The sequence below is a fragment of the Sorex fumeus genome, unplaced genomic scaffold, assembly GCF_029834395.1.
Source record: "Sorex fumeus unplaced genomic scaffold, SorFum_2.1 ptg000072l, whole genome shotgun sequence".
In the NCBI taxonomy this organism is placed as follows: domain Eukaryota; kingdom Metazoa; phylum Chordata; class Mammalia; order Eulipotyphla; family Soricidae; genus Sorex; species Sorex fumeus.
Genome location: NW_026606129.1, coordinates 41,044,202 through 41,060,200, shown reverse-complemented (window position 1 = coordinate 41,060,200; position 15,999 = coordinate 41,044,202). Strand labels below are relative to the sequence as shown.

Sequence of the window (15,999 nt, the reverse complement as noted above, 5' to 3'; positions counted from 1 at the left end):
CTTTCCTAACTATGGGACTGGAGCCATAGCACAGCAGGTAGGGCATTTGCCTTGCACACGGCTGACCCGGGTTCGATTCCTCCTCCCTCCTCTCAGAGAGCCCGGCAAGCTACCGAGAGTATCCCGCCCGCACGGCAAAACCTGGCAAGCTCCCCCTGCCATAGTCAATATGCCAAAAACAGTAACACCAAGTCTCAGAATGGAGACGTTACTGGCGCCCACTTGAACAAATCCATAAACAACGGGAGGACAGTGCTACAGTGCTTCCTAACTATGAGTCAGTTTTGCTGTAATTCTATTTTCTGTATTGTCCTGTGTTTGCTAACAGAAGGGGTGACTGGCTCAGTCTGTCTGTGTCTCACCACTGTCGGGGCTGCCTTGCTGTCAGGTCTCTAGACAGTGGCTATACAGCTTCTGGGAGAATGTGATTTTATTGGAATGTGCCGTTGGGTTGGATGAGCAGCAAATCAAGGTGACCAAACACTGGGGGTGTCACTGGGTCATTAAGAGGAGATTGAATCGCAGTGGCATACAGTAGAGGTTTGGTTGTTAGGAATAGGCCTTACAAGTGGATGTTAGTCGTATTTTTTTCTGTTTGGATAGCTTTAGTGCTATAATGGAAGATGTCAGTTGTCTTATAATTAATGCTTCTATATACTTCATCTATATGATTTAAATATTAAATGTGAAGAAACATGACCAAAAAGAGAAGTGTGCATAAATAATATTGGACTCTGGAATGAAATCTTGGAGCTCTGAGCGAGGCAGTCACCTTCTCTGGAAGCTTTTTCTTTCTTTCCTAACTATGGGACTGGAGGGACCAAATTTCTTTCCTAATTTCTTTCCTTTTCTATCCAAGGTGAACTGGATCCCCCAAATTAACAATTAGGAAAAGCCCTTTTTCCTTTTTTTTCTTTCTTTCCTTTTTTTTTTTTTTTGAGGGGGTCCACACCAGCATTGCTTAGGAGTTGCTCCTGGCTCTATGTTCGGGGGTTACTCTTTGTAGTACTTGGGGAAGCCCGTGGTGTCGGAGATCGGAGCTGGGCCACCCACGTGCCAAGCATGTATGCCCCTGTTGATCTCTCTCTCTAGCCCAGGACAAACCATTTTTTTCTAAGCAGGTCGCTAAGACACACCCATAAAGCTCAGTAGATTTAATGAACGCTTTGCTCATCTTATTATCAAGGGAAATAGGCAAATGAAACTTCTGTTCTTAGCAATATTACAGAGAAAAAAAACCCTGAAAAGTCTACAATTAGGAAACATTTTAAAATAGGGCACATTCTTTGGACATTTGTCGCAAAGTTCATGAGAAAGTCACAGGCATCCCCAACTTCCAACTTTAAAAGAGAAGGGACAGGGAGAGAGATAGCTTAGTGATCAGGGATGCGTGCTTTGCTGGCCTTGGGACCTGAGTGTCAACCCCAACACCAGGTGGCCTCTCACACAGCAGCTGGGTGTGGCTCTGGAGGCCCCTCCGGGCACTTCCGGGCTGGCTGTCCTGGTGAGCCTCAGCACTGCAGGACCTGAACGGCTCTGCATCCTTGGCACCTATCACTGAACTGCCGGCCCAGTTGGCAGAACATCCCTGGGAGTGGCCTCGGGTTTTCTAGGCACTGCTTGAAATGCTGCCTCTCTCTCCACCCCCCACAAAAACACAGAGCAGTATAAATATATGACCAGCTTCTGCAGTGCCCTGAGGTCCTGATGCTGCTGACAGTCATCTGAGTCTTGGATCTCAGTGACCCAATAAAAAACCAAGACACAGTTGTAAGACATTGTGAGCATGACTTGGAACACGAATCTGACCCTCCATTCAGGGAAACGGGGTGAACCAGAGGGAAGGCCATGCTGGGACCCGGTCAGGAACCATGTAGCTTTGGCTAAGGAGGAAAGGAGGAAACATCCGAAAAACCTGGGAACTTGGTCTTACACAGAGTCGGGGCTCAGGCTTATACTTGAGTTTTTCTAGAACCTATGCCCAGTAAATTAACTCATAGAGTGACTCTGTAATGAAATCTTGGAGCTCTGAGCAAGGCAGTCACCTTCTCTGGAAGTTTTTAACCAAGGTGAACTGGATCCCCCAAATTACAAAACATACAAGGAAATACTCCACCAGGAGCAAGATCAGTGCATACATCTGTACACTCACACAGCCACAAATACATGTACACACAGTTACTCCCACACAATCACACACACTCACACAAGTCACTCATACATATACATACACACACACAGTCACTCCTACACATACATTCACACACACATGCACTCAGTCACTCACACATAGACATACACAGTCACTCCCAGACATACATTAACACACACACGTACACACAGTCACTCACACATATACACACAGAATCACTCCCACACATACACACACACACGCTCATTCGCTTAAGAATGCCACAGAACCGTTTGATAGAGATGATAAAATAAGAATGTATATAATAACTTAAGACATAAAAGAATGAATTGAAGAATAAGATATGCAAAGGAATTAAATAAAATCTTTAGAAATGAAAACTAGAACCACTGAGTTTAAAACTTCAATGTACACATCAAATAGCATGCTAAACCAAATAGCATGTACTAGGAGAAAATTTAATTAAGTTTAACTCTAAGAAAGTAGCCCAGAATGTAATATAGAAAGTCAGAAAGATGAAAAGGCAGAAAATATAAACTAAAGGCTAAAAGATGTGGAGGAAGAATTGGGTCATGCATATGCTTTCAGCTGCTCAGAGTTCCAGAAAGAAAAACAATAAGGCCAAAAAGAAATAATGCTTGTGAATTTTAAGAGAAATATTAGCCATTGGAAACCAGAATTACAATATATCCTGTGTGGGAGAAATAAAAGTAAATATTTCTGGTCCTTTCATGATAAAATGTGTGAACTTTAAAATGAAAGACATTATCAAACAATCACAAAAAGAAAGATTGCAGGCCAGAACAATAGTACAGCTGGAAGGGCATTTGCTTTGCATACGACTGACCAAGTTCAATACTTGGCATCCCATATGGTCCCTTGATCACCGCCAGGAGTAATTTCTAAGTGCAGAGCCAGGAGCAACCCCTGAGCATCACCAGGTGTGGCCCAAGACCAAAAATTTTTTTAAAAATTTAAACAGGGGCCAGGAAGATGGGACAGCAGGTTGGGCACTGGCCTTGCATACAGGCCAGCTAGGGTCAATCCCCATCATCTTATGTAGGCCCCTGACTATCACCAGATGTGATTCCTGAGCATTACTGGGTTTACCCTTTGAAAAACAAAACAAAACAAAAGCAATTGCCTGCTAAAGAACCTCAGTTAGTGATGGCAAGGTCCACAAGAACGTTCACAAGATACCAGCAGTGTCAGACCGGGGTCTACCCCTAAAAGAAACAAACCAAAGCACTACCCATGTGTCCCTATGGCCTCCAGCATCACTGGGCACCAGCAGTGAATTATCCGGTCCAGTTGGCTGCGTATCATGGGCTGTGATCCCCAAACTCCCTGAGCACAGCTGGAGGCACCAAATTAACCAACAAGAAACCTTAAGAGTTTAAAACTCAGGGACTAAGCAATAGTACAGGGGATGGGACATTTGCCTTACATACAGCCAACCCGGGTTTGATCCCCGGCATCCCATATGGTCCCCTGAGCACAGAGCCAGGAGTAACCACTGAGCATTGCCAGGTGTGACCTCCTCAAAAAATAAACAAGTAAGCAAATAAATAAGTTTTTTTATTTTTATTTATTTATTTTTGCTTTTGGGGTCACACCCAGCGATGCACAGGGGTTACTCCTGGCTTTGCACTAAGGAATTACTCCTGGTGGTACTCAGGGGACCATATGGGATGCTGGGAACCGAACCCCAGTCGGCCGTGTGCAAGACAAATGCCCTACCTATCATTCCAGCCCCAGAGCAATGATTCTTTTTTGTTGTGGGCGTTTGCCTTGCATGCAGCCACCATGGCCGACCCGAGTTCGGTTCCTCCGCCCCTCTCGGAGAGCCCGGCAAGCTACCGAGAGTATCTCGCCCACACAGCAGAGCCTGGCAAGCTCCCCGTGACGTATTCAATATGCCAGACACAGTAACAACAAAGTCTCCAATGGAGACGTTACTGGGCCCGCTCGAGCAAATCGATGATCAACGGGAGGGCCTTTACTTTACTTACTTTATTTATAGATTTTTAAAAAAATTTTTATTAGTGAAACACCATAAAGAGTTTTAAAACTCAGATTGTCACTCTGAAACAACAACAAACATTTGTAGTTTCAGAAAGAAGTAAAATGGTTCCAGAAGTTAGGCCTGGAAAGATCCAGAAAAGGAATAGTAGGCTATAGAATGGCTAAGAATGTGATAAAGACTCAGCAGGTATTAAATGTTTAAAACAATAATAGCAACAATGACTGATTTGAAGGTACAAAAAAGAAGGCACTAAAATACTGGACAGCAGTGTCATATAAGGTAGGCACGGGATAGGAGTTGGAAATCTAAAGTGTATTTAGAACTTTAACACTATGTGATAGTAATTAACTCAGCCTTCATTAGCTCAAGCCTGGTGTTAAAACCTTTTGGTAACAACTGACAGAATAGGAATGGAATGTCTTATTTTCAAACCAGGAGAGAGGAAGGTAGAGGATTTAAAAAAAATTCAATCCAGTAGAAGAGAAAGGAGAAAGTAAAAGAAACAATTAAAGAAAGACACAAATTAAGATCTAGACATAAATCCAAATGAATTGGAAATCATAATAAGTACATGGATTGAATTCACTGATAAAAAGACAGGTGGTCAGTTTCATAAAGAAATAAAACTCAGTAATATGTCTTTTGTAAGAGATATTCTAAACGTAGGGATCCGGATTCCCAAAAGGGATTGAAGAAAAAAGAAACAGAACAGTTATACCAGGCAAATGTTATTTTAAAAAATTGATGGAATAATGTTAATATCAATCAACATAAACTTTAAAGCCAAACATATTACCGAGGAACAAAGACATTTAAAACATATAGCTAAGAGGACCAATTTACAGGAATATATAATAAGTCTAAGATTATACACACCAAATTACATAGTTTCTAAATATGTGCAGCAAACAATAAGATAAATTTAACGAGGCCACAGTCTAAGAAAGAAATCACCCTCAATAATGGATGGGTCACGCTAACAAAAGATTAGCAAGGACATAGACAATCTGAATAACAAGAAACAAGTAGCTGGAGTTAATGACTGTGCAGAGCCTAGCACCCGGCAATTAAGGAAAACACAGAGGGAACACTTAGAAAGTCCCCGCGTCTCCTGTCTCAGAGCCAGCGCAGCGAGGGCAGCGTGGCACGGAGACTTCATCTCTGACCATCTTCTGGGAAATTAGAAAATTTTGGGCCACACCCAGCAGTGTTGGGGGTACGGGAGGGTGACAGCTCCATTCCCGGCTGTATCAGGGGGTGCAGCTGAGGATGCCTTGCATTTATGAGATCTGGGTTTGATCCCAGGCCCTTCAAAAAAAAATTTTTTTTTTTAACTTTTTTTGTTTGTTTTAGATGATGCTCAGGGATTATTCCTGGCTCTGTGCATGGGATGCCAGGGGTGAACCTGGTTGACTGGGTTGGCAAGGCAAACTCTCTATCCTCTGTACTATCACTCTGTTCCCTTTCAAAAAAATTATTTTTTAATCCTTCACTCATCTTGGCATGACAGTACTCAGGATCCGGTGCTGGGGCCCACTAGGGCAGTAGCCAGAAGTGCTCAGGGGGTCCGTGTGGTGCTGGGTCAGACTCAGGGCCCTGCCCATTCCTAGCATGCCAGATCTTGTCCCCAGAATTGTTTCTGTAACAATATAATTCAAATGTTAGAAATATACGTCGGGTTACATAGTTGATGAAGTGTCATAGAAAAATCATAAAGACTCTAAATAGAAATTTGAATTGCAGTAAATGCAATACTGGAAGGGAAAGCCTGCAGTGTCATTATTAGAGAAGTTGAGAATGAATGAGTCATGCATTTAATGCAAGTAGTTAGAAGGAGATTAAGCATGAACCCAAAGGAAAATGAAGACTCCAGAAGATTCCATTGGAAAGGAATCTTTTTTTAAGGAAATTCTTTGAAAGATGAATAGGCAATTTTTAGCAATATTAAAATATAAAAGAGGCATATATAAACTATATTCAGAATGGAAATAAGGTCATAACTATGCAAACAGTAGAGATTATGATACTTAGAACATTATAAATAAACTAACATGAATAAATTGAGTAGACTAAATAAAAACTTCCTAGAAAAATGTGAATTACAAAAATAATATATAATGCCATAAAGAAGAGAGGAAAAACTAAAACCAAGCTAAATCTATCATTTTATGACTAAGGAAAATCAAAGTAAAAACTCCTAATGATCAACTTGGATTTATTCCACTTAAATATGGTCTTCCCTTAGATGTGAAAAAGTCATTCAATAAAATTAAATCTTTGTGATAAGAACTTTTAGAAAACTAGAATTAAAACATTGCATCAAGATAATATGATAGTTAGCTGTAGGATAACACTCTTTTGTCCTTCCTCAGGTAGCTTAGGTTTGTCAGCTCACACCCATCTAAGGACACTGGACTTGTATTGTAAGCAATGTCCTTTCTGTGTGGACACAGGAAGACAGTTAATATTATGCTTTGTAACTTGGGAGTTGATTCACTCCGAATAATATTTACTCCTGGGCATCTGATTTCTTGACTCAGTTGCCCTTAGTTCCTAGCACCCCAAAAGCAGGGTCCCGACGAGGGACTGAATGGACCCAGGGCAAGCAGTGAGCTACCCTGGCATCGAAATGGGCCAGGCCAAAGAGCCACGATACTCAACTATAAGTTGAGGGCATGATCATGGACAAATGCTGTCATGATCCAAAAGTAAGTAACGACGAGACTAGGACCCTGCTGGAGCTAGGAAGGTTAACCTGGCCTGAGGACTGCGGAATGTATAGTCAGATGTTCTCAGGAAGAACCAAACTAAATTTATATTTCTTACTGTGCTCATACAGAATGACATTGCTAGAAATATTAGAAGTAGATTTATTACAACTATTTAAGTAGATTACTAACTGAGGGAAGAACACACCCTTGTTGGGATCCCACCCTTGGGCGGATCTCCTAGTAATCTGAAGTAATCTCTGTAGATGAGATTTTATCCTTGAGTTAATCTCCTGGAGGAGTGGTCTTACCTCTCTTTGTTGATTCGACAGTATTCAACCCACCTTTATGTCACCGCCTTATGTGACTGCTATAAAAACTAAGACGTAAGCTTGGAGAGTCAGAAGCAAGAGAGCTAGGGCTCCAGAGATCCAGAGTCAGAGCCAGAAGGAGAGAGGTTGCAAGATTGGGGCCCAGGAGAGAAGGAGGCAAAGAAAGACTGGAGTGAAGAGGATTGGAATAAACTACTATTGATATAGACCGGCCTGGCCCTCGTTTCTTCTTCCGTCTGCCCTTGGCCAACAGCCGTTCCGATTCAGGCCACACACAGCGGCTCAAGAGCACTGAACGCAGGCGGTGAGACAGTGTCATCCAGTGAGCCAGTGAACACACAACCTTTGGCGTGATAAGATTTTACAGTTAACCATCAAAGCTTAGCAACTCCCCTATCCAAGAAAAAACAAAACAAAACTGATGAGTTTGGGGAAATAACTAAGCACCAGGAGCGCATCCCTTGGAGACTTAAGGACCTGAATTTGATCCTTGGTACTACATGCCAACCCCTCCCTTGCCAGTACCATTGGTTGCAACCCTGCTGGGCCTGAGCAGCACCGTATTATTGGGCCATAACACTGAACCTCTGACCCAGTTAGCCATCTATTAGTCAGAGTGGCCTCAGCCTCCCGGAACACTGCTCAGGACACCCTCTCCTAAAACAGAAGCAAACGCTGGTGAGCTAGTGGTAATCGGAGCTTACACTTGATGAATACCTAATTTTTTTTCTAGCAGCCACTGAAGGAGATGCTAGCATTGTCACCCCTATTTCACTGAAAGGGAAGAGAGGCGAAATTAGCCATGATAGAGAGTAAGCAGTGGCAGAGCCAGGCACTGTACCTAGGTCCTGTTCTCTTGCCCAAGAGCACTGGGTTGTCAGTTTCAATCCCTTTGCTTCTAGTCCAGTATAACGGAGGTTCTTTGTCAACCTGGTGAAAAAAAAAAAAGAGAGAGAGAGAGAGATAAAGAATATTTAGCTCTATCACTCCTTAACACCACCCGTTATCTGAGTCCCCTTGACCCCTGTCCCCGTCGCTTCTCATTTATCTCTTCTCCCCTTCCCCTTCCCTCTGTTTCTTTCCTTCTCCTTCCTAAATTGACACTGGTGGTGGGATTTGTGATGAAACACTGTATGTCAGAAAACCAACCATGAATGACTAACTCATGGTGCTTCATCAACATGAAATTTTGGAAAGAACAAAAAGAAAAGAGAAAGAAGAAGGTAGAAGAAATCTAAATTTATGCTTTCATAAATAACCCAAGAGAGACTATTCAGAGCTAGTAAGAGAGTGTAATACAATTCAAAAGTAATTGTGTTTCTAGTTCCCATTGATATCAGAGTGGGCCAGAGATACGTCTCAGCCTTAGAGCACTTACCTTGTGTGTGAGGCCCTGAATTTGATCCCTGACATTGAAAAAAACATAGTAATTTAAGTTAACATATGACAATATAAAACTAGGAATAAATTTAGTAAGGATTGATAAAACTATATATGAAAATTGTAAAAACTATTGAACAAAACAAGAAGACAGAGGCACGATGACACAATTCTCCTGAGTAGAAGTCTCCGAATTATAGGATATATCAGTTCTTCCCATATTAACCTCAAAATTTAGTGTCATTTGAATCATAGTTATACACTTTTGCTCTTTTTGGTTTTGAAGGCACACCCAATAGTGCTCAGGGCCTACTCCTGGCTCTGTGCTCAGAGATGACTCCTGTGGGGACTGGTGGGGGGGGGGGGGGACAATATGCAGATCTAGGAATTGAACCCGGGTCAGCCTCATACAGCCTTACCTGTACTGTCTCTTCAACCCCCTGAAATTGTATACATTTTTTATGTGTGTTGAAAAGATAATTCTAAAATGGATAAAGAGAAGTGGAGTCTATCAATAAGGTAGAGAACTTACCCTACTATATATTAAAGTATATTATAATGCCATAGTTATTAAAACATTATAGAAATAGGGCGATGATAACAAAATGGACCAGTATGGTGCAATTGAGAATTCAAGATAGAGGAAATGCACATTTGGAGACCCATTAAATGAGAGTGGTGTCCTTATAAGTCTGTAGAAAAAGGCTTGTCTATTCAGTAAATGATACTGGGGAAAATGGTTATCTGAAAATTAATTTAGAATCCTACCCCACACCATAGTCTTTAATTTAGTTGCTAGGAAAAATGGATTTAATGCCTAAATGGGGATAAGGCAAATATTTAAACATTTTAGAATGAAATGAGAAAAATATCTAAAGTCATGGATTGGTTGAACTTTCTTCAACAATGTAAAAAGTTAGTACAGAAAGGAAAACTTGCTAAATTTACCTATATTAAATTTCCGTTATCGGGGCTGGAGTGATAGCACAGCAGGTAGGGCGTTTGCCTTGCACGCAGCCAACATGGCCGACACGGTTTTGATTCCCAGCATCCCATATGGTCCCCCAAGCACCGCCAGGAGTAATTTCTGAGTGCATGAGCCAGGAGTAACCCCTGAGCATCGCTGGGTATGACCCAAAAAGCAAAAAATAAATAAATAAATTTCCGTTATCTTTCCAATAATAAATACTATAAGCAAACTGGAAACTGATGTCATGAAAAGTAATAAACTAGAAAGATAAGAATTCCATGATACATATTGGACACTTCTACTTCAGGAAGGAAAGGGGAACAGCTCAGTGACAAAAACACAACGACAACAACGGACAAAGGGAGTAAGAGGCAAATCAGAAAAGAGAAATTCAGGCGGTGATAAATGAAAAGAAACACAGATGAGTGCAAATTAAAGCAACATTCACTTGCTATGTCAGCCATAAGATATTCAAAGCTAACCTTGCATGTTGGCAAGGATGTGAAAAGTATGACTCACACTTATAAGATGGTGGGTTTGGTACAGCCCTTTCAGGAGCAATTGTTCAGTACCCAATAAACCCAAGGAACACATACCCTAGAAGATAGTTTCAGAGATTCATGTTTTCTTACGCAAGTCTCACTTGTCCACACAGGAAGCTGGGTTCAAGATCTCTGCCGTGTTAATCAGAGAAGGTTGGAATTAATGAAAATATCCATCCGTCCATTGAAAAATAGATAGGTGATATGTTGGTGTCTTCCCATAATCAAAACTACACGGTGAATTACATCTATCTATCAATATGGATAAATCTCATAAATTGCAAAGACGAACACAGGCAATATGACTCACTTATATAAAACTTACAACAATGTGAAATATGATAAATTATTATTATTTATGTTAAAACTGTAAAAACAGTATCAGAGAAGAAATACAGGAGATTGAACACTTGCCTTACATGCGGCCAGCTCGGGTTTAATCTCTGGCATCATGTATGATGCCAGAATCCTGCCAGGAGTGATTCCTGAGCATAGAACCAGGAGGAAACCCTTAGCACAGCCAGGTGTGGCCCAAAAACCAAAAATAAAACTGTAAAAATATTTATAAGAGATGATAGACTTCAGATCTGAGAGAGTGATTATCTTGGAGAGAATATAGAAATTTGGGTGATTTTGCTACCGGTGGCACATGGTCAGGCCTTCGAGAGAGAAGCTAAGTACTGAGGTTCAGAGTGACAATCTCTCCAGAGGGCCAGTGGCTGTCCTCTCTGCCTCAGTTTTCCTATCTGTAAGTGAGGATGATAACAATACATAACTCATCATATAAATAATGAGCTTGAAAATGATTAAATATGTGTAAAGAAACTGGTCAAGGGTCAAACATATAGAAAATTATGTCTTTGCAATAATTTTACAAGGGGCAATAAAACAAGATCTGAAAGAAATATGACAAATGTTAATATTTAGCAAAGTTTGGTGGTGCTTACAGAGGTACTCACTATCATGAGTAGCTAGATTTTTCTACATTGTATTTCTACATTCTACATTCTACACAGTATCTAGATTTTTCTACATTGGTAAAAACCGCTTATGGTTTTAAAATCACACACAATGGCAAAGGTAAATGACAAACTAGGAAAATGATTGCAATATACAGGGCAGGGTATAAGAAGTGATCGTTGATGTCAGGAGAGGGGTTCGGCACGGTGATACCATTTCACCAAAACTCTTCAGTACCACCCTCGAGAACATCATGCGATGACTGGAATGGGAAGGAATGGAGTGAAGATAGATGGTCGGCAATTACACCACCTCCACTTTGCTGATGACATTGTTTTAATAACACGAAACATCAGCCAAGCGGCACAAATGCTGGCCGACTTTGACCGTGAGTGTGGAAAGGTAGGACTACAGCTGAATCTTACGAAGACAATGTTTATGAGAAACAGCCTCTTTCCTGATGCCCCATTCGCTCTCAAAGGAACGACCATCTCCGAATGCAACAGCTATGTGTACCTAGGTCGAGAAGTCAACATTACAAATGACCTGGCACCCGAGCTGCGCAGGAGGAAGAGAGCGGCTTGGAACGCCTTCAAGAACGTCGAAGAAATAGCTAAGAGGACGAAGAACCTCCGGCTCCGGGCACATCTCTTTGATTCCACTGTTCTTGCTGCATTAACATATGCCTCAGAGACCTGGGCCCTACGCAAACAGGATGAGAATGCTATTCAGGTCTCCCAAAGAAGAATAGAAAGAGCTATGCTTGGAATATCACGTTTCACTCAAATGAGAGAAAAAATCCGGAGTTCCGACATCCGTCGACGATCAAGAATCAGGGACGCTGTCTCATTTGCCAAGGTGTCAAAAATCAGATGGGCTGGTCACGTAATGAGATTTAAAGACGACCGCTGGACTAGAGCTGTTACTGACTGGATTCCACGGGATGTCAAAAGACCACGTGGCCGCCCACCTACCAGATGGTCAGACTTCTTCGTGAAGATCATGAACGATCGGTTTGAGGCTCTTCATGATCCCAGAGCGAACAGATGCCATTGGGCTACACTAGCACGCGACAGGAACAAATGGAGACGTTACTGGTGCCCGCTCGAGCAAATCAACGACTAACGGGAAGTTAAGTGATTAAGTGATACAGGGCAGACCCCCCGAAGGTAGTAATACCCTAAGATTTGAAATGCATTTATGAATAACACAAAAATGGGACAAACATTTTAAGATAAAAATAAGCAAAGAATATTATCAGGAAATTTTTACAAAGGAAGAAATTAAAAAATCAAATAAATACCCAGTAATACAATAATGAAATGGGGCCTTGTTCTGGATTGGACAGTTGGTGGGAATGGTGAACCACTAATGGCTTGATTATCAGGACACAGTCGTATGCAGCTGATCAGTGAAACCTGGTTGCTTTATTTTTGGGGGGGTGCTTTTTTGGGTCACACCTGACAATGTACAGGTGTTAATCCTGGCTCTACACTCAGGAATTACTCCTGTTGGTGCTCTGGGGACCATATGGGATACCCGGGATCAAACCCATGTTGGTTGCGTGCAAGGCAAGTGATCTATCTGCTGTACTGTCACTCAAGCACAATGTAACCTGCTTTTAAAAGATCTTATGGCAATCTCTCAGAATCGCTAAAAATGTTCACTGGCTCTGCAATTCCATTTCCAGAAATTTATTGTAAGAATCAGAGACATGGAGCTAAAACATGTTTGGAAAAGATTATTTCTGATGGCAGTGTTTCAATGTGGGCAAAAGAATGCCCATCACAGGAAGTGGACTTCTTAGAAAGAGAAAAATGATACCATAGGTCACAGTTCATCAGCACAGAAGGATGTGTGGAAGATTTTCGGGGCTGAGTGTTTTCGCTTTGTGGTGTGGATGGTGGTGGTGCAGGGGCTCAAACCCAGGGCCCCTCACGTGGGAGACATACCCTCAGCTGGGCTACAACCCCAGCCCTGGGGATGAATGTAAAAGCAAATTTATAGCACGTACAGGATGAAACCACTACAGACACTTGCCAGCAGGCAGAGGTGGGCATACAGTAGAGGAGGGTCTTCAGCACATTGGTGGTGGTAAAGGTGCAGACACCCATGCAGCAAATCCATAAATGCTGACACTCTGGAAACCATGTTACCTAAACTATAGGTTTTAGTTTTTTAAAAAAATTGTTAAGATTCTTCCAAATCCCCGCGTGTCCTGACTGCTCTGTGCACCCCCAGCCAGTGGCTAGAGAGTGGGTTCCCCAGCGGCCAGAGAGTGGGGTCCCCAGCGACCAGAGAGCGGGGTCTACCGCGGCCAGAGAGTGGGGTCCCCAGTGGTCAGAGAGCGGGATCCACACTCTGAACCATGCAATGTATATCTGAAGGCAGCCCTGCCTGCCAGCCGAGAGCAGCGCCCTCAGCCCCTCTCATGGTGCCATCAGTGCTGGGGCGATGGGGACCACCTCTCACTCAGAGCATCCCCTTGTGCCTCAGTGCCAACTCCCAGACACCCTGTGTAGTTATTATTGGGGGCCCGGGGTTACAAGGAGGACACTCAAGGCTCAGAAAGAAACCGGCCCAAAGTGGCGGAAACTGCTTAGCACCTGGGTCAGGCCGCTGTTCTCTGCAGACCTGTACTCCCCTGCCAGCACCCTGAGGGGCCAGATGGCTCCTCCTGCCGCTGATGCCTCAGCTGTGCCCCTGTCTCAGACCTCCCCAGCTCACCCACACCCTGTAGCTGCTGCGGGCCTGGCACTGCCCTGGGCTCACTGCCCTCTCAACTCAGACCTTATTTACCTGAGTTCACAGGCCTCAGCCTGGCTTTCAGGATAAGCCCCACCCTTGCCCATGCCTGCATGGGGCTCTGGTCCTCAGAACCCTGGCACTCGGCACACCACAGGGTGTTTGGCTATGGTCCTGGCTGTCTGACCCACTGCACCCAGGGCTCCTTGACACGGGGACTCTGCCAGTCTGAGTTGGGTGTCTTTCTGAGTCCATGATGTAGATGAAGTCCCCACCTAGGAAGGTTCCCAGAAGGGACAGTTGGCTGCCACCAGCCTCAATTTGTGGCTCTGACTTCACCTCCATGACCCCAGACCTGGGTCTCTGGGTGCCTCGGTATCCTGCCCAATGGGATGGGGGAATAAGGTCGGTGAGGCCTCTGACCCCCTCTCAGTCCTCAACCATGCCCTTCAGAGTTGGTGCCAGTGAGGGTCACAGCGGAAAGCTTGGTCCCGGGGAGGGGCAGGACGGACACAGCAGAGGCCCAGGCATGCCCAAGTGTGGGCTGCTGTGCGTGCATGTGTGTGGTGAGTGTGGAGTGCAAGCACACCTGGGGCAGCCCACACACTCAGTGTCCCCTGGACCCCGTGGTTCTACAGTGCCCATCATGGGCCAGGCTGGGGCCAGGCTGAAGGAGATAACTGACCGAGACTCCCACCAGGGACAGGCTCATGGCCAAGCAAGGTCTGGGTGCTGGGAGGGCAGGAGGGAGACCCTGGGAGAGAGGGAGGCAGGACACTGGGTCCCTGACGGCCAGAGGGTCTTCTGCAGAACCAGTCAGTCATTCCTCCCTGCTCCCTCCCAGGTCTTCACCGGCATCTTCACAGCAGAGATGACCTTCAAGATCATCGCCCTTGACCCCTACTACTACTTCCAGCAGGGCTGGAACATCTTCGACAGCATCATCGTCACGCTGAGTCTCATGGAACTGGGCTTGTCCCGCATGGGCAACCTGTCGGTTCTGCGCTCCTTCCGCCTGGTACCCGCGGGGCCCTCAGCGGGGTTGGGGCATATGCTCAGGCCACCCCTCAGTCACCGGTCCATGAGACCTTCACCCCGCTGCCCTTTTCTGAGTGCTCCTGGGAGTCAGAAACAGCGAAGAGGGTGATGTCAGGGGCACGGGGATGGCAGGATAGGAGGCAACCCCCTACCACCCCACAAAGAAGTAGTGGGGTACCTGTCCTATGCTCTGCAGAGTACCCTGGGGCTCACGGTGAGACTGTTAGTGCTCACAGGATCCCAGAGTGGGTCCTGCTCTTAATCCACTTCCCAGTGGAGGAGACCAGGACCCAGAAGAAACCATTTCCTAAAACCAGGCTTGCTCTCACCTCCTGGCAGGAAGGGGGGGACCTTGCCTGCTGGTTTCCCCCAGGGCATTTGGGCGCACCCACAAACATAGCGGAGGGATCAGTGCTCAAGTACAGGTGTATCTGTGAGGCCACAGCGGCTGGTCTGTGTAGCTGCTTTGAATTCAGAAAGTCCGATAGGACCAGAGCTAGTCCAGTGGGTAGGATGCTTGCTTTGCATGTGGCCAACCCCAGCACTACCTATGGTCCCCCGAGCCCACCAGGAGTGATTCCTGAATGCAGAGCCAGGAGTAAGCCCTGAGCATCACCAAGTATACCCTTCCTTCCCCACAAACAAAAATGAATAAATTCAGAATGTCTGAGAGCTCCAGGCAGCATGCTAGAGGCAAGGCAGAACCCATGTGCTGCAGGCCAGCATGGAGGCAGCAGAGAAAACCTGGGGTGTGGGTTCCAAGCCTGAGCCGCAGTCCTGAACCAAGGCTCCTTTGGCAAGTTAGTGTCCCTTAAAGGGCAGGTTTTCTGCATGTGTAAAAAAAAAAAAAAAAAAAAGCTTGTAAGTGTGGCAGCCACGTGCAGTGTGGGTGTTCTAAGTAAGTTAATCCCTCCTGAGTATCAGGCCTTCACAGAGTAGGTGCTCCATGCATGTGAAGTAGCAGTGCTCCCTTTCTCTGTGATGATCAAGCAGAGAGAAAGATGCCCGGGACAAGTTTGAGGTGGCCCCAAGGATCAGTGGGAAGGAAAGCCCTGGCAAAGAATGTGGTGCATCAGGGCCATGGCTGGCTGTGAGAGTAGAGAGGGTAAGGAGGGTCAGAGAACAGAACTGAGTCACCCCCCGAAG

The 15,999-nt window shown here is 44.6% G+C and overlaps 1 protein-coding gene across 2 annotated transcripts in view; it reads left to right on the top strand.

The window, feature by feature from the left end:
- SCN5A (sodium voltage-gated channel alpha subunit 5) overlaps nucleotides 1–15,999 on the top strand; it is a 110,283-nt gene that overhangs the window by 51,542 nt on the left and 42,742 nt on the right. For both annotated transcript variants that reach the window (XM_056129063.1, XM_056129062.1), the window contains one exon: nucleotides 14,660–14,833. In XM_056129063.1, coding sequence (XP_055985038.1) covers nucleotides 14,660–14,833 — 174 coding nt within the window. The remainder of the gene's footprint in view (nucleotides 1–14,659; nucleotides 14,834–15,999) is intronic.